General features: G+C 39.0%; 1 protein-coding gene across 2 annotated transcripts in view; it reads right to left on the minus strand.

Moving 5' to 3' along the window:
- arhgap5 (Rho GTPase activating protein 5) overlaps positions 1–19,491 on the minus strand; it is a 71,232-nt gene that overhangs the window by 18,787 nt on the left and 32,954 nt on the right. For both annotated transcript variants that reach the window (XM_073040046.1, XM_073040048.1), the window contains exon 4: positions 443–520. In XM_073040046.1, the coding sequence (XP_072896147.1) occupies positions 443–520 (78 nt within the window). The remainder of the gene's footprint in view (positions 1–442; positions 521–19,491) is intronic.

Genomic DNA, 19,491 nt, shown 5'->3' on the forward strand with positions numbered 1-19,491 from the left:
CACTGGTTCCACGATCCCACGTGGATTCAGAACCCCAATTCCACTAGCGTCAATGCTGGTTCCAACGATCCTGGAACCTTGTGCCACAGGAATCCAACACAGTAGCTTTGCTGTGTCTTTACCAGCTGATTGCCAAATTCTTTACTTCAGACTTCTCAATATTAAAAAACTTAATGATAAATATTTCTTATGGAAGCATAACAGTTGAGGTTAAAGAGACTACATTTTTGACTCAACATTAAAGTCATAATTAAATAAAACAAATTGTGTTTATTTAAAATGTATTACCTGGCTTTCCCCTTGGACATCTGGTTGCAGGTGTATCAAAAATCTAAACATTTATAACACTGAAAGACACTAACATGTTGGCTTTTTAACCCTCGTATGGAGTTAATAAGAAAACAATCATTGATGTAATTTATAAAATGCTGCTATAAAGTACCTTGATCAAACTGCCTTTGAATATTATCTTGATCGGTCCTGTTTCCACTGACACGATACAGTCCTTCAGTGTTCAAACCTAAGATGAGAATAAAATTTTTCAAGAAATCATTCAGCATTGAATAAATATAAGAATTTTTAAAAAATTTTGCTATCAGATGGCATTTCAATCATTACAAAGAAAATAATTTTGAATCATGGGATGGAAGCTACCAAATGTAAATAAAGTGAAAGGAATTTTAAAAATTTAATGGCATCTAGCAATGACATTCCAACGGATAGGAGATTTTAATCCTACGGTCCTAAAGAAAAACGAGAGCTCAATGTAGGTGTCCCAATTAAGATTCAATGTTTATTGATTCAGGAACAGTTTTGCAGATTAAAAAGGATTGAACATCTTTCTGCAATTTAAGAGAGAGAAGCTCAAAATATTACAGTCAAACTATTGAGCTGGTTGGAAACAAGTAGCAGGAAACAATGTAGAGATAAAGGGTTAATAAGGACATATCCATGTTTATTAGTGAACCAAAAATGTGATATTTTAAGTCATGTACTTGGAAGCAGTTAATTACAGTCGATATTTATTGAGTTAACAAATGAATTAATGAGCAAAATATTTCAATGGAGAAAAATGCAAAATCACACACGTTGTTTCTAAATTATGAAAACATAACTGGAGGCCAATGAGACCATAGAAAACATATATATCTTTATAATGTCATTTGGCATTCATAAAAAATCATGGAAAGTCAGTGTGGCTTTTCTACTAATCAACCAGAATAATTTTCACGTTAAAATCATGCTAAGCCCTGGTTAGACTATATGAGGTGAACCATGGGGTTCTTAGCACAATGTTTCCAAAGGATGTATTGCCCTTGAACAGAGAACAGCACAGGTTTGTACAGAATAACACACTGGCTGAAATGACTGCATTACATGACTACACAAACTGAAGATGAGATACCTAGAAAATTATGTTAAATTTACAAGATAAAAGGGGGAATTAAAAGAATAGTGGAAAGAAAAAGTGAGTGCAACAGAAGGACCGATGCATGCACATAGCTTTGAAATTGCATCTAATCTTTTATAAGTTATATACAGTCAGCCCCCCTTATCCATGGGGGATTGGTTCCAAGAACCCCCACAGATACCAAAAAACGCAGATGCTCAAGTCCCTTATTTAACCTGTCTCTGTGCGGTGGTCTTTAGGACCCAGCGAAACCCCAGACTTTATTTAACGTCTCCATGCAGTGGACACTGGGACCCAGAGGCTGCACTCTGAATCCGCAGTGTTTCTGTTCACGAAAATAATCACGATCACGATTGAAAATAAGGTGCAAGTAATAAAGCGATCGGAAAGAGGTGAAATACCATCTGTCATTGGAAAAGCGTCAGGCTACAGTCGGTCAACGATCGGAACAATTTTAAAGGAGCATTTGAAAGGCCTGGCCCCGATGAAAACAATTATTACTAAGCAACGCAGTGGTTTAATTATTGAAATACATATGTTTCTTAAGTGTTTTATATGCATAGAAAGGTAAAATATGTACTATATACTAAGAAAAACGTTTGACTAACTGACGCTAAATAATACCGGATGTACCTGTTTCGACTTCAAATCCGACTTAAAGACGGACTCAGGAATGGAACACGTTCATAACCCGGGGACTGCCTGTACTTTTAAGTCATTTCTAGATTACTTATAATACCTAATACAATGTAAATGCTATGTAAATAGTTGCTATACTGTATTGTTTAGGGAATAATGACAAGAAAAAAATAGTCAGTGCATGCTCAAACAACAAGTGCTGGAGAGAGAACTTCTGGGTTTTCCTGATCTGCGGCTGGTTGAATCCGCGCATGCAGAATCTGCGAATAAGGAGGGCAGACTGTACATGTTTGAGACGGTTTCTGCAAACTTCAATCATTAATCTTAAATACAAATACGAAGTTAACAGAACTCAAGGATTAGGTGGTATAAACAACAGTCCAAAATTAAGCTACTGATCAGCTATGATTAGTGGAACACGCTTCAAAAACTGCTCCTAATAAGACACTATGTTCACTCTCAAATCTGCATTATGTTTGCACATGACAAATTGTGGAAGAATTAAGGTATCGCAGTCTATTAAAGTCAAGTTGCATAATATATAAACCCAAAGATTCACAATTCCTTTCTTCAGTGCATCTGTCCTTCTACCATGCTTTCCTTCTTTAATTCTTTCTTTGATCAATCTTTTGGTCACTTATCCTACTTTAATAATGTTAACACAGAACTAAATCGCTCAAAATCAAAATTATTTGTAGATATCACACTGGAGAGGTGAACCAAACACATAAGAAAACAATCTAACCTATGAGAATATAAAAACCTGTACAAAACACAACATAAAACTGATACCCTGAGCATTCATATAGTACATGGAGATATAATCAAGATAATAAGAAATGCAGAACGTTATGCACAAAATCAAAGGCGTCCAGAAATACAGGTGGTTAAGTAGCATTCTCTAGTCAGTAAAGCAAGGACTGGGCTTTTATTCCTTTGGGGCATAAGATTCAAAGGTCTTAATGGTAAACTTGCAAATTAACTGATTGACCCACAGGAGTACTTACGAAAGATGGTTCTGGTCTCCACTCTGGAAAAAAGGTCAGAGAAACAAAAAGCAAATTGAAGTACCAGGAACATTTGGGAAAAAAATAACTACAAGATACCACAATTGAGAAAATACAGCTATCAGGGTGAAACTGAGTAAATTATGGCTTTATTCTTCAGAATGAAGGAAGACTTGGAGGCAATCTGAATTAGATATTTAAAATGATGAATGGGTTTTCCCAGCTATGCCTGCGTTTTTGTTGGCTACGTAGAACAGTATGTTCCAAGCTTATACTGGTATCACTCCCCAATTTTGCCTCGGCGACATCGACGACATCACTGGTGCAGATTCCAGCACTCATGCTGAGCTTGTCAACTTCATCAACTTTGCCTCCAACTTCCACCCTGCCTCAAATTTACCTGGTCCGATCTGACACCTCCCTCCCCTTTCTCTATTTCTATCTCCAGAGACAGTTTATCTACTGATATCTTTTAGAAACCCACTGATTCTCACAGCTACCTGGACTATGCCTCTTCCAATCCTGTCACTTGTAAAAATGCCATCCCTTTCTCTTAATTCCACCGTCTTTGCCGCATCTGCTCTCAGGATAAGGCTTTTTATTCCAGAACTAATGAGATGTTATCCTTCTTCAAAGAATGAGGCTTTCCTTCCTTCACCATCAACACTGCCCTCACCAACATCTCTTCTATTTCACACGTCTGCCCTCACCCCACCAGGGATAGGGTTCCACCTGCCCTCACATACCACCCCACTAGCCTCCACATGCAGCACAGACTTCTGCCATCTCCAATGGGATCCCACCACCAAGCACATCTTTCCCTTCCCCCCTCCCCAACTTTCTGCCTTCCACAGGGATTGCTCAGTTCGGGACTCCCGTGCCCATTAGTCCCTCCTCACTGCTCTCTTTTCTGGTACTTATCCTCACAAGCGGAACGAGCGCCACAACTGCCCCTACACCTTCTCCCTCACTACCATTCAGGGCTCTGAACAGTCCTTCCAGGTGAGGCAATACTTCAGCTGTGAGTATAATGGGGTCATCTAACATAGCCAGTGCTCGCGGTGTGGCCTCCTCAATATTGGTAAGACCCGATGTAGACCAGAAGACTGCCAAGCACCTACACCTACACTGCCAGAAAATGCGGGATCTCCCAGTGGCAACTCATTTCAATTCTACTTCCCATTCCAATATGCCAATCCCTGGGCTCCTCTACTGCCAGGATGAAGGAGCAACACAGTATATTCTGTCTGGGCAGCCTCCAACCTGATGGCATGAACATCGATTTTTCAAACTTCTGGTAATTGTCACCCCCCACTCTCCTTCACAATTCCCCAATTCCCCTCTCTTACCTCATTTCCTTACCTGCCTTTCACCTCCCTCTGGTGCTTCTCCCCCTTCACTTTCTTCCATGGCCTTTTGTTTTCTCCTATCAGATTCCCCCTTCTCCAGTCCTTTATCTCTTTCACCAATCAACTTTCCAGCTCTTTACTTCATCCCACCCCCTGTTCTCCTGTCACCAACTACCTTGTATTTCTTCCTCACCTCCCTCCAACTTCTTACTCTGACCTCATCCTTTCTCCCCCAGTCCTGATAAAGGGTCTCGGCCCAAATCATCAATGGTTTACTCTTTTCCATAGATGCTGCCTGGCCTGCTGAGTTCATTCAGCTTTTTCTGTGTGCTGCTTTGATTTCCATCTGCAGATTTCTCTTGTTCGTGAATGGGTTAAACATGATTGAGATGGAGAAAGTTCTTCCATTAGTATTCAAAGCCCATCTATCTTAACCACAATTCCCCATGTTGAGCCCAGCAGCAGCATTTTTCCTTGAAGACTGATGCAAAACATTATTATCTCTGCTATGCCCTCTTATCTACATGAAGAAATTTCCTGATCAGTCCTATTTTTCCTTTTGCCTGCAGTATAATTTTTGATTTCATACGTTTACTGCCAAGTCTTTTCTCATATTCGACCCAATTGCCTTTTTCTTCAATTCCTCTGAATTTTCTGTAATTGTCTGAGTTCTCATTTTTGTTAGCAAATAGGCATTTCTCCTATGCTTTGTTTTCAGCTCCATTTTACTTTCAACATTTGTTCAATCAGTTTCCATAGCTACTTTAACCATTGCAGTATTACGACGGTTACTTCATAAATGCTCATTATTTATATGGTTATGTCTTGAAAATAATAAAAATATCCCAAGGCACAGCAATAAGAGTAAAGTGAGCAATGCATGCAAAGGAAACAAAAGGGGCATATCAAGGAGTTGAAGAAAATGGGAACAATATGGCATTTGAGCAGTACCCAGTTACACAGCTACACAATCATGATAGCATGATTACAGCATGTGCACCTGTGTTGATTGTCAGCAAGTAAGATATGTTATTACCGATCTGCACTGACTGTTTTCCTGATAAGGAAGTCAACTATCAATGATGCTTGCATTGAATAAGATTCCTTTTGCCATATAACTTTTGGCAGAGTCATACTACAGGTAATTCAATAAATCTTAAATAACTAAAGTATTTATCAACTTGGACAAATTGTATACTTCAATGCATCCAATGATTGTGTGGTAGAAACTCCATTCCAAAACAAAAGAATTTTACACAATGGCCATAATGTTCTTGTGTTACAGACATCATTATCAATTTTTTTTTCAAACAATGAATAGAGGTAATCAAATGAAACTAGTTAATTTTAAACAGCAACTACTTAACAAACTTACTCCTTTTCAAGAAATGAGTATATCTGCAAATTCTTACGAGTTTTCCCATATTAAAGCCAATTAATATAGAAACCAACAACCACACAATTACGATAGCTGCAGATGTAATTTAGGCTACATCAACACTACGCCGGATAAATCCGTAACCAAAGCTTTTTCTCTTCGTTTTTACCCTCCGTCCACACTAAAACGCGTTTTCGTCTCCTGAAACCGGAGCTTTTCAAAAACACTTTCCAAGGTGGATATTTTTGAAAATGCTGCTCGGGCAGATCAGTGTGGACGGGGTAACTGGAGACTTCTGAAAACGCTATCAGATGGCAGCGCGCTATTTCATTGCTTTCTTGAACACAACCTAACAATTTCAGAACAGACGGCAACGAGACTGAAGCCAGAAGAGTTAGAAATGTACTCACCAAATACTTTGACCCATAACGTACTGAATAAATAAATATACTGTACTCACTTTGCCCGGTTTTCTGTCCTTGCTCGTATGAAGGTGGTTTACCTATTTATGCAAGTACTTCTCTGACAATAGATGTGTAACAGTCTAATGTAGCATTGTATAGAAATACAAGAATACACTGATGCAGACATGTTTTATACATTTCTACCCAATTTCCCTCAGGATCAATAAAGTGTGTCTGTCTGTCTGTTAACAAGGCGCTTTATTAATGCAACAGAGTTAGTCGGTTTTTCAATATTCGTCATTAGCCGGGTCAATCTGTCCGTGAACTCCCTGTTGGTTGCCGCCGTACACGCCAGTATTTGTTTTTTTTTTTAGTTTTAAGTTCTCCTGCGCGAGAGCCAACAGCTGTCCGTCATTTTAAGTTTTTCTAGTCTGTAACTACACAAACGCGCACTTCTACGTCGAGATTTGAAACCAAACATGTCGTTTGTTTTCGGTAGATGTGTCCTGCGCATGCGCAGGAGGAGGAAATTTGCTGAAATCGCCGTTTCAGTGTGGATAGAGATATTTTCAAAAACGCATAGTGTGGACGCCTATTTTTACGCGAAACCGGCGTTTTCAAAATTATCTGGTCTAGTGTGGATTTAGCCTTAGTTTTTAAAAAATGTGATCAGTAAAATTAAGTGAGGCAACATAAAATACCTGATAGAATCTTAAAGATGTACGGACAGGGATAGCTATGCATGAATATGAATAAATTTTCAAGGCAGCAGGATGATTTGAGAAAACTGTTGAATAAAAGAAATACACTGAATCATTGGTTCTAAAATGAGGAACAGAATACAAAAAGTTATGAAAAACCTTTTACACAACCCAGATTAAACTTCTTAATTTCTTCTCAAAGTTCTCAAATTTCTTCAACATTTGAGAAAAATGTTCAAAATCCTAAATAATATTTTGAAAGAATAAATAAAACTATCTTCAGTGGTGTACTTCCTCAGGAGGCAAAAGAAATTTGGCGTGTCCCTGTTGACTCTTACTAATTTTATTGATGCACAATAGAAAACACTCTATCTGGGTGCATGACAGCTAGACATGGCAACAGTGACAAGAAGAAACAGTAGAGTAGTGGGAGAGTAGCAGATACAGCTCAGCACATCACTGAAACCAGCCTCTCCTCTGTGGACTCTATATCCCCTCTATACTTCTTGCTGCCTCAGTAAAGCAGCCAGCCAGCATAATCAAAGATCCCACCAACCTCAAACAATTTTTTCCCTTCTCTCATTGGGCAGAAGATACAAAAGCCTAAAAAGCACATACCATCAGGCTGAAGGACAGCTTCTGTCCTACTGTTATCCAATTCCTGAGCTGACCTCCTGTATGCTAAAATGGACTCTTGACCTTACAATCTACCTCATTTATGATCTTGCACTTTATTGCTTACCTGCACCACGTTGTGAGGCTTTTACACATTATTCTGCATTGTTATTGTTTAGCTTATTCTACCTCAATGTACTGTCTAAGAACTTGATCTATATGAACAATATACAAGACAAGCTTTTCACTTTATCTTGGTACATATGACAACATAAAATAATACCAAATTTCTTCCACAAGTTGATAAAAATATTGCGTGACATAAAGAAAGGGATCCTAACAGTGAGTTTATTTTAGGATTTGGAATAGACTGCCTGAAAAACCAGTGTAAACAAGTGCAATAGTGTTGCTGAAAAAGAAAATTATTAACCCATGGTTTTGGGTAAAGAGCAGATAATTGGGTGAAATTGGACAGCTCAAACAAAGAACTAGCACAGGCTTGAAGGAATATTACATTCAAGATGAAAGGTTTCAGTCTGAAACGTCATCACTACCTCCTCCCATAGATGCTGTCTGGCCTGCTGAGTTCTGCCAGCATTTTGTGTTTTTATTACATTCAAGTACCTATTTATTTAATTTATTTAAAGTTCAGCAGTCAACTTAAATTTATTGGTGAAGAAGCCTTGTTAACCTGGTGGCATCTGGCTTAAACATCATAGGATGCATACAAAAAGTACAGAAATGGTAAGATATTTGTCAAAACTTTCGCATTTTAATGATCAGACTTTTCAAATTACTTGTCTAAAAATGCAGCATGATCTTGAGTTCATAGCAGAAGGAAGTATAAATACAATAGAGAATAAAGCTATAAAAGGGTTTTCCTCTTTTCTTTTGTATTTGTACTCTTTCTTTATTTCCTGCAGGTGATCTGAATAACTGTTGTATGACTGTTTAGGACTGATCAAGATAATATTCAAAGGCAGCTTGATCAAGGTATCATACAGCAGCTATTCAGCTTTGTCACCTGCAGGAAATAATGAAAGAGTACAAATGTAAAGGAAAAGCTTCTAATACATTTCCACACGGCTCTGGCATGTGTGAAAAGTCTATTATCAATTCAGTTACTGGTCTCAACAACAAATCAGATGTTTAATATGTAATTGAAGTTCAAATATTATTCTCCATTTTTATAAAGTTTAAAATAAAAATACTATCTATAATATAAAATGCTGGATCCAGTCAAATATATTATGTTCTTTCAACAGGAAAATGTAGGGACTGTGACAATCCTGACACCCATATAAAAATATGCAAGAGACTGGCTAAAGCTAAAGGCTTTACTTGGTTTTGAATCAAAATCATGGGATCATCCATATAATTCGAGACTGCATATGATTCAACTGTGCAGGTGCTTAAGTTTATTACTTGTTTTAGAATATTTAATTTGTTTTTTAAAAATGTTTCACACATGCTGTCACAAAATATTGGCTCTGTAGGCAATAACCAATCATTCCTGTTCTGGTCAGTCCCCATTCTAATCACACCTGGAACACCATTGCTGATATTGAACTGAACCATAGAAAATAGTAAATTGATTTACTGTCACACATACCAAGGCAGAGTAAAAAACTTATCTTGCATATCATTCATACAGATCAATTTACTACCACAGTGCATTAACATAGTACAAGGCAAAGCAATGGCAAAGTGCAGAATATAGTGTTGCAGAGAAAGTGCAGTAATGGGTAGACAACAAGGTACAAGGGTCCATCTTTTTGTTAGGGAAACTACCAAAAGTCTTACAACAGTAGAATAGAATTAAAATATAGCCACCTAAAACAAGATACAGTGAAAAGTTTGCCTTGTATACTGTTCATACAGATGTGCTGAGCTGTGTCCACAATTCTCTGTAGTTCCTTGTGGTCATAGGCAGAGCAGCTGCCATGCCAAGCTATGATGCATCCTGAGAGGATGTTTTCTATGGTGCATTGCTAAAAATTGGAATGGGTCAATAGAAAAATGTCAAATTCCTTTAGACTCCCAAGAAGTAGAGCCACTGTTGATCTTTACGTTCGTGACATCAACGTGGTTGGAACAGGATTGGCTATCGGTAATGTTCATTTCTTAGGAACTTGAACCCTCCTATTCTCAGCACTGTTGATGAAGAGAAGTGCGTGTGCACAACTGCCTTTGCTGAAATCAATAACCAGCTTTTTTGTTTTGCTGACATTGAGGGAAAGATCGTTATCAAGACACCACACTACTGAAGCTCTCTTTCTCCTTCCTGTACTCTGATGCATCATTTCAGAAATAGCCCAATATGGCAGTGTCATCTGTAAAGTTGTAGATGGAGTTAAGAGCACAATCTGGTTACAGAGTCATGAGTGTAAAGTGAGCAAAGGGCTGAGAATGCAGATTTGTGGTGCACCAGTGTTGAGAATAATCATGGTACAGACTTTGCTACCTATACCTCTTACTGATTGCAGCACTGGTCAGAAAGTCATGCATCCAGTTACAGGAGATGTTGACTCCCAAGTCTGGGAGTTTGGTGATAAGTTTGTTTGAAATTATAGTATTGAAGGTGGAAATGTAGGCTAATGTGAGTGTCCTTATTGCACAAAAAATGTTCCAGAGATAAAAGTAGGGCCAGGGAGATGATGTCCACCATAGACGTTTCAATAGAAAGTGAATTATAGTGAGTCAAAGCTATCTGAAGGCTGAAGTTAATGTGTACCATGACTTGTCTTGCAAAGCATTTTATAATGACGGATGCCAGAGCCATTGGGGAAAAAGAAGGTAACCCTTGAGATGATAGATGTCTTCTTAAAGCAGGTGGGAACATCATATTGAAGCAGGGAGATGTTAAAAGTGACTCCAAAACCCTCCACCAGTTGATCTGCATAGGACACAAGGACACCTTGAGCCTGGTGGTTCATGTATTTCAGGCTTCTGTACCTTCTGGCCAATGGGGGGGGGGAAGGGTGGAGAGGAGAGGGACAGCTGGAGTCTCTAATTAAACAGCTTGCTTTACTGGGTCAGCAAGATGCAGGCAGAGTTCATGGAGGTGAGGATGGTTTCTGTGATGTTCTGAACTGTGCCCACAACTCTGCAGTTTCTTGCAGTTAAAGGCAGGACGGTTGCCATACCAAGCCAGAACAAAGAAAGTGTGGATTTCAGGTAACAAACAGCCAAGCAAATCAGTATTGCATTCCAGCAGTTGAGGAGTTGGCCTATAGCTTCTCTTAAAGTTCACATTATCAAAAATAACTACAGTGGATTCCAGTTAATTGGGACACATCGGGACCAGTACTTTTAGGCCTAACTAAACTGCTACCCCAATTAGCCGAAATTTAATGGAAATAGTTAAAGGTATAAAAAACGACAAACTACCATTTAACTGAGTAACAAATTGTATATTTAAACACAGAACAAATTAGAACACTACCAATACCACTACAGTACAATACAACTGAGTATTAGTTAATAGTTACCGACAGAGAATTCATCCAGTGTGTACTTCCAAGTTATTTTGATTGACCGTAAATGAACAAAATCAGTGCAACTAGTGCAGATAATGGACTACTTTCATACAATGTTTCCGACAATTGTAACCTCTGAATCTTCATTACATTGTAACATCCAAGATGAATGTCGATATCTTCACATTCTTTGTAGTACCCAACTTGAAGTAGTGAAATGGATCATTTTCACTCCCGGCTGTTTCTGGCATTTCCAAGCCTGAATGCTTGAAACCGCAGTGAGCAAAACAACTCTGAACCGTCTTATTGCATTATTTCTTTCCAACTATCAGACAAAAAAATCACACCTTTTTGAACACAAACACACACAACTGATGCTATTTAAAATCTGTTCACTCTGAGTAAGGTGTAGTGTCCGCGCACAAATGTGCATGCAATTAACGCTAGTTAGAAACTGTTCAGCAACAGTCTCCTATCCCAATTAAGCAGCAGTGTCCCAAATTAACTAATGGAATCCCAGCTATTTTCTCAATTACCGTAGATTCCGGACTACAGAGTGCACCTGATTAAAAGCCGCAGGCTCTAATTTTAGAAATAAAATCAATTTTTTAATTGTAAAGGCCGCACCGGATTTTAGGCCGCACCGCTACTTTTAAATATACATACGTATCGGTAACACAAATTACGTTGCATATACTTTTTTACTGAACAGCACGAACAACATTCCAATATCTCCTAGCGACTGGTAAAAATATATATACTGCAGCCTACCAGGAAAAGTTATTGATCGACTTTAACTTAAAAGCAGCGTTTTCGCTCGGGTCTAATCGGGTCTGACGCGCTTGCGCAATGCGATCGGGTCTAATCGGGTCTGACGCGCTTGCGCAACGCGATCGGGTCTAATCGGGTCTGACGCGCTTGCGCAACGCGATCGGGTCTAATCGGGTCTGACGCGCTTGCGCAACGCGATCGGGTCTAATCGGGTCTGACGCGCTTGCGCATTGCGATCGGGTCTAATCGGGTCTGACGCGCTTGCGCAACGCGATCGGGTCTAATCGGGTCTGACGCGCTTGCGCATTGCGATCGGGTCTAATCGGGTCTGACGCGCTTGCGCAACGCGATCGGGTCTAATCGGGTCTGACGCGCTTGCGCAATGCGATCGGGTCTAATCGGGTCTGACGCGCTTGCGCAATGCGATCGGGTCTAATCGGGTCTGACTCGCTCGGGTCTTGCTTTTCTTCGAGTATTTTCCATGTTGATGAGGGTGAGTACAAATGACTGATTTACAATAATTTAATTGTGAAAGTGCGCTTGATTTATCGTACAATTTCATTGGACCTCTGTGAACTACTCATCAATTTTATTGGTCTACTGTTACGAGGCAAAATGTTTACGAGGCGGCATGAAAAAAAACCATGTATTAGCCGCTCTGGATTATAGGCCGCAGAGTTCAAAGCTGTTCAAAATGTGGGAAAAAAGTAGCGGCTTATAATCCGGAATCTACGGTAGTTTTTGTTCTTTAAGAGTTATCCCAAATAAGCGGCTGCCCAATTAACTGATGGCCCAATTGACAGGAATCCACTGTATTTAGCTAAAAATCTGAACACTGACTACTTCTGTGAAGTTGTACTCTAGCTATAAATTAGCAAAAAAATATAGCTGACACTAGGATAATAAATTCCTAACAGAGACCTTGAGATACTCCTCCTGGCTGTGCAGGATTATGAATTCTACTATTACTCTTGTTTGAGGGACTTAGCAAGAAGTGGAAAACCACAAATCTGAGATTAAATTTGTTCCTTCCTGTTCATGAAGAGGATTATGAAAAGAATTAACAATCTTTGATCAATAGCCAACAATGTACTTGTGTGAATGTGCCACTGCTATAGTCGAAACAAGCCAGGCCAATTGTGAAAAATCAATTCCAAGTAACAAAAACTACATTTTATTTCATCATTTAAATATTGGTCAAACCATCAAAAATAACTCATCTGCTCAATTTCCACATTTTTTCTTGGACTTGAGAATTCAAGGTCTTACTTAAAAAAGATGGTACCATTTCACACTCCCTCACTGCTGCATATGAGCATATATCTGGATGTTTTGCTGATGCCTCCGAAGTGAGACATGAATCCACAATCTTTTGACTCAGATATTTAAAACTGTCATTACACCAAAAAAGAACAGGGAATTTTTGAATCAGTAATCTCTGCACAAAACAAACCAAAAAAAACCTCTAGATACCAACAGAAATCTGAGAAGTAAACCATGCATTACTACTGCTTTCTTTTCTCCTTCAGCCATCTTAGTACTCAGACTTATACAGTCCTTTATTTTTTTTGTTATAATTTTACTTCAGTTATTTTGAAGTAATATAGTGCACTGAAGTGCGAACATGAGGTCAGAAGTAGAAAGAAGCTATAAATGATTGTCCATCTGGAGCCACTAATTTTCAGGTTTGAAGCTTCTAAAGGTCCAGAATCAATGTCCTGAAGCAATCACTTCTATAAGTAAAGCTATGGATTGCATAAAAGTCAATCTACTTTTATTAGGTAGATATTAACACTTGATTCTTTTCCAAAACCTTGATCAGACCTCAAATATAACACTAGACATAGATTCACTCACCTCATATTTTGAATGAGGATTTGTGAAAGACACAAAGCAAAACCAATGTATTCTCATTTTAATTCATGCTAATACAGATTTAAAACTAGGATTATTCACTTTTGTGAAACTTTGATCTGCAACTGACCTAATCAAGTCTTATGATTATACAGTGTTGCAAAATACCGAAGATGAAGTCCAAAATTTGAAGTTTTACAAAATAAATTCCAGATTTGACATTAGCTAGCAGGTCATGAAAAATAAGAATAGATTTTTCTATCTGACTACTAGCTTCAAGTTTTCACTGATCCACAATTTCTTCAGCAGTGAGCTAGACCTGTTGCTAGTGATAATTTGATGAGAAAAGAAAGAAGGAACACAGAAAAAATTCCAGTGCTAGAAGAAGCTGCAGGAACAGCTGCCAATAATGGTGCTAGCTTTAAATTCTTAGATAGTGTTTCAAAGTTTCTAGTCAGGGATTTCAGTCATCCAAAGCTCCATGAACAGAATGCCACTGAACTCAGACAAAATTATATTTAATCTGCCAGCAGCAGAGTTAAATGCGGTACTCATTGAATAGCAATTCTATGGACACCAGACTGAGCAACAGCGACCTGGCCTAAGCAGCGAAGCCGAGGAAGAGGCAGGCGCAGATGGTGTAAGAGGAAGTAGAAAAAGGGTCAGAAATGGTGCACTAGCAAGGCTAAGAGCGAATCTGACCCAGACTGGCTGTACCAACACTTTTCCTGGCCAACAACAGCTCGCTAGATAATAAAATTGCCTTAGCGAGAGTAAGAATGAACACACAAAAAGATGAGAAACTGCTGCATTCTGTTTTTCATTGAAATGTGGTTAAACAACAACTCGCCATTTCAACTAGATGGGATGACTCTGTTCCACGCGAATAGGAACACCTTGTCAAGGAAATCCAAAAGATGTGGAATCTGTGTGTATATTAACAAAGGTTGGTACACAAACTTATCTGCAGTTAGGAGTCACTCTTCTGGGGAAATTGAGCATCATACAATTAAATGCCAGCCACATTACCTGCTCAGGGAGTTCACTGTTGTGTTAATCACCACAGTCTACGTCCCCCGAGCACAAACACCAAGGATGCACTGGGAGAACTTTATAGTATTATCAGCTCATTACAAAAGAGGCTGCAACAAATGGATTAGACACAGACATCAAAGAACACACCTCATGTGTCATCAGCTACATCAATAAGTGTGTAGATGACATTGCTACTTTAAGAAAGGTCATCTCACAGCCCAACCTGAAGCCCTGGATAAACGCAGAGGTGTGCTCCCCACGAAAAGCCCGACACAGTGACTTCAAATCCAGTGACAGAACAGCTCTCAGAGCAGCCAGGACAAACCTTATATTGGGCATCAAGAGAGTAAAAGGTAGACTATGCAACAAAAACTCAGGAACCACCGTCTCATAAAGATCCCCAGCATATGTGGCTGGACATTAAGGGGATTACTGACTATAGAAAGAAAAATGGTGTTGACTGTACCAGTGACACCTTCCTCCCTGATGCTCTTGTGCATGCTTTGAGACAGACAACACAACGCTGGCTACAAAAGCTACCCCCTCCCAGGTGAGCAGCCACTGTCCATAACAGCAGCAGGTGTAAAGAGGACTATAGAGAGAAAACCCCTGAAAGACAGCTGGGCCAGACAAACATTCCAGGCCAAGTACTCAGGGAGTGGGCACAGCTGCTGACTGACATCTTCAACCCTTCATTTATCTAGGATGCTACCTCCACATGTTCAAATCAGGCACCATCTTCTCTGTACTAAAGAACTTTACAGCTACAGAACTAAATGACTACTACCCAGTGCTACTGACACCAATCATCATGAAGTGCTTTAAACAGTTGATAATGGCACGTATCAAAAATTCCATTCCTGCCACATTGAACACTCACTAATAAGCTTACTGACAGAACTACACTATGACAGATGTCATAGCATCTGTCACGCACCTTTCCCCGACACACCTAGAAAATAAGGACACATGTCAGAATGCTGTTTCTGGATTTCAGTTCGGCATTCAATCTAAATACACCATTATGCAACTGGGTGTTGGACTTCCTAACCAACGGACCTCAGACAATCAGGATGCACAACCACTCCTCCCTCCCCATCACCCTCAACACGGGTATACCCCAGGTCTGTGTGCTGAGCCTATACTTGCACACTCTGCTCACACATGACTGCATGGCCAAAAACCCAAGTAATCACATTGTCAAGTTCACCAATGACACAACAGGAATGGGGCTCATTACAAACATTACAGGTCTACAGGGAGGAGATGGATGAGCACGAGGCCTGGTACCAGACAAATAACTTCTTCCTCAAATGTCAGCAAAACAAAGGATATGGTTATTGGAACATTCACACCACTCGCAATCCCCTTTACATCAGCAGCACAGTAGTGGAAGATGCAAGCAGTTTTGAACTCCTAGGAGTGCACATTACACATAACCTCCCATGTTCCCAGAACACAGCAAAAAAACTCAACAGTGCCTGTACTTTTTGAGGAGGCTGAAGAGAGATAGAGTTTGCACATCCATGCTCACTTCATTTTACAGTTGTGCAGTACAGACAATCCTAAAATGCTGCATCACTGCTTGATACAAGAAGGTTCTACAACAGGTAGTCAAAACTGCCCTATGCATCACTGGCATCAGCCTATTCGCCAGAGACATATACACAGAAAGGTAGTAGAAAAGGGCCAGCAACATCATGAAGGACTCCACACACCTTACTCATGAACTGTTAGTCTCACTCCCATCAAGAAGGCTACAGAGTATCCAAGCCAGGACTAATAGACAGAAAAAGTTACATTCCCCAAGCAGTAAAGCTGATCAACACCTCCACCACAACCATCATTTCTCATCAGAAACTTTATCTACAGCTTTGCATCACTACATGGACATACTGTGGTGTTAGGAAGTTGGTAAACCCTGTAGAATTTTCTCTATTTCTGCATAAATATGACATAAAATGTGATTAGATCTTCACGCAAGTCCTAAAACTAGATAAAGATAACCCAATTAAAGAAGTAACAAAAAATGTTAAACTTGTTCATTTATTTATTGGGAAAAATGATGCAATATTACAAGTATGTGTTGGAAAAAGAACATGAATCTTTGCTTTCAGTAACTGGTGTAACCCCTTTATACAACAATAACTTCAACCAAACATTTCCAGTAATTGTTGATCAGTCCTGCACATCGGCTTGGAGGAATTTCAGGCCATTCCTCTTCACAAAACTGCTTCAACTCTGGGATACTGGTGGGCTTCCTTGCATGAACTGCTTGCTTTTGGGTTCTTCCACAACATTTCTATAGGATTAAGGTCAGCTCATTGACTCAGCCACTCCAAAACACAGATTTTCTTCTTTTTGAACCATTCTGTTGTTGATTTACTCTCGTCTTTCAGATCATTGTCTTGTTGCACTATCCAGCTTCTATTAAGCTTCAAGTGATGGACCACTACCCTGACATTCTCCTGTAAAAAGTCTTGATACAATTGTGAATTCATTTTTCCCTCAACAATTGCAAGCTGTCCAGGCCCTGAGGTGGCAAAGCAGCCCCAAACCATGATGCTCCTTCCACCATGCTTCACAGTTGGGATGAGGATTTGGTGTAGGTGTGCAGTGCCCTTTTTCCTCCAAACATAGCAATGTGCATTTCTGCCAAAAAGCTCAGCTGTTGGCTCACCTGTCCACAGAACACTGTCCCAGAAGTGTTGTAGAACATCCAGGTGGTCTTTTACAAACTTGAGATGTGCAGGGTTTTTTTTGGAGAGCAGTGATTTTCTTCCATGGACACCATTCATGTTCAGTGTTTTTCTCCAGTGGACACATAAACAGAGTCTTTAGGCAAGTTCTACAGATTTCTGCAGGTCTTTTGCTGTTACCCTTGGGTTCTTTTTCACCTCCTTTGGTATTGTTTGTTGTGATTTTTGCAGGATGCCCACTCCTAGGGAAAATACTGAGTTTCCTCCATTTGTAGACAGTTTCTCTCAAATCTTTAGAAATGCTTTTGTAGCCTTTTCCAGCTTCATGCATCTTTACAATTCTTCTTCCAAGGTCCTCTGAAAGTTGTTCTGATCGAGGCATGGTACACATAAACAAATCTTTCTTGAGAAGAGCAGGCTTTCTCAGTAACCTGACCATGTGTGTCTTTTATAGGGCAGGACACTTCAACAACCCACACTTCCAATCTCATCTCATTGATTGGAGCACCTGACTCTAAATAGCTTCTGTAGAAGACATTATCTCAGAGATTCACATACTTTTTCCAATACATATAATTAAGATTATTTTTCTCAATAAATAAAGTATAATTTTTGTGTAATTTATTTAATTGGGTTCTTTATCCAGTTTTAGGACTTAAGTGATTTTATCATATTTTTGGTCATATTTATGCAGAAATAAGAGAAAATTCTACAGGGATTACAAACTTTCTGCACCACTATACAATCAATGTATATAAGCTTTCTTAAGTATTTATATTTATTGTTTTTGTCATCTTATTGTGCTGTGCTGTATCGGATCCAGAATAACAATTATTTCATTCTCCTTATTCTTGTATACAGAAAATTACATGAAACAAGCTTGAATCTTCAATGCGATGGTCCAGTTTTAATCACCTCAGGCTTCACTTAAATTGACTTGGGTTGTTAAATGTGATTTTCATATTTCCCTGAATTTCATTCATCTGTGTGTGTGCATGCTTCTACATACATGGGAATTTCAGTATGTGAAGTATGTGAAATGCGCCAGGGGGTGTTCTGGTATTGTTAACCAATTCCTATGATCCAGTGCAAAATAAAAAGTTTCAATAAAGGTTTATTTTAATGTCAATATTTGGCATGCCAAATTAAAACTGCATCCAATTGCACTTCTTTGAGGCTTCCAAGATTTCATGACTGAAGGGCTTTACAGTTTAATAGATTTAATTTTGTTGAAGAATTAAATTATAAAACCCTTCAGTCGTGAAATCTTGTGAACCTCAACAAAAGAAATACAATTGGATGCAGTTTTAATTTTGCATGCCAAATATGGGCATTAAAATAAACTTGTATTTAGCAGTGGATGATTATCAACCATCAACTGGGATAACAGAACACTGCCAATAACAGTAAGTGGATATACTGGTAATATAAATAAGCAACAACTCAAAAATTCAGGCATTAAACTCAAATGATAAGGGGAAGGTAAATAAGCACTTTAAATTTTAAACTTGTTTTAAAGCACCCAGTAATGTCAATATTTTCCCCCACTCAGCTTTCTTCCATTTACAGGCTGCTTAATCCAGAGCCCTCAGTGAAAGACTGTATCACAGACTGCTCTTGGCCTGTAAAAAATTGCAATAATCCAGCACCCTCTGGACTTGATGGTGTTGGCAGATAATCTAACCTATTAGATTATATTCCTATTATAAAACACTCAACTCACTGCCAGCAATCCAATTGAGTTAAATGAAGCACAGGGAAAAGGGCCCTGCTAAGTTTAAAAAGGTGTAGAAATATTACCCAATGAGCCAAATGCCAAACCATGCCTTACGAACAATTGGATAGAAGGCTGTTAATGTTTTACTGTTTTCAGTAATTGCTGCACATACTCTATAAATCTGTCGAATCAAGATTGTTTAAAGGTAAAGGAGAACAAATAATTATTACTTCAGATCCGATGCAGCACAAAAAAAAATCACAATCAATAAGATAAAGAACACAATAAATAATAATACATAAGGTAATTTATATACATTGATTGACTGAATGTCCCTTAAGTGAGGCTAGGCACATTAGTTTAAATACATAAAGTGACTCACTGTAATTAGTAATATTGGTGGTGGTAGGGTGTGTGGAGGAGTGGTTAGTG

The sequence above is a fragment of the Hemitrygon akajei genome, chromosome 3, assembly GCF_048418815.1.
Source record: "Hemitrygon akajei chromosome 3, sHemAka1.3, whole genome shotgun sequence".
Taxonomy (NCBI): domain Eukaryota; kingdom Metazoa; phylum Chordata; class Chondrichthyes; order Myliobatiformes; family Dasyatidae; genus Hemitrygon; species Hemitrygon akajei.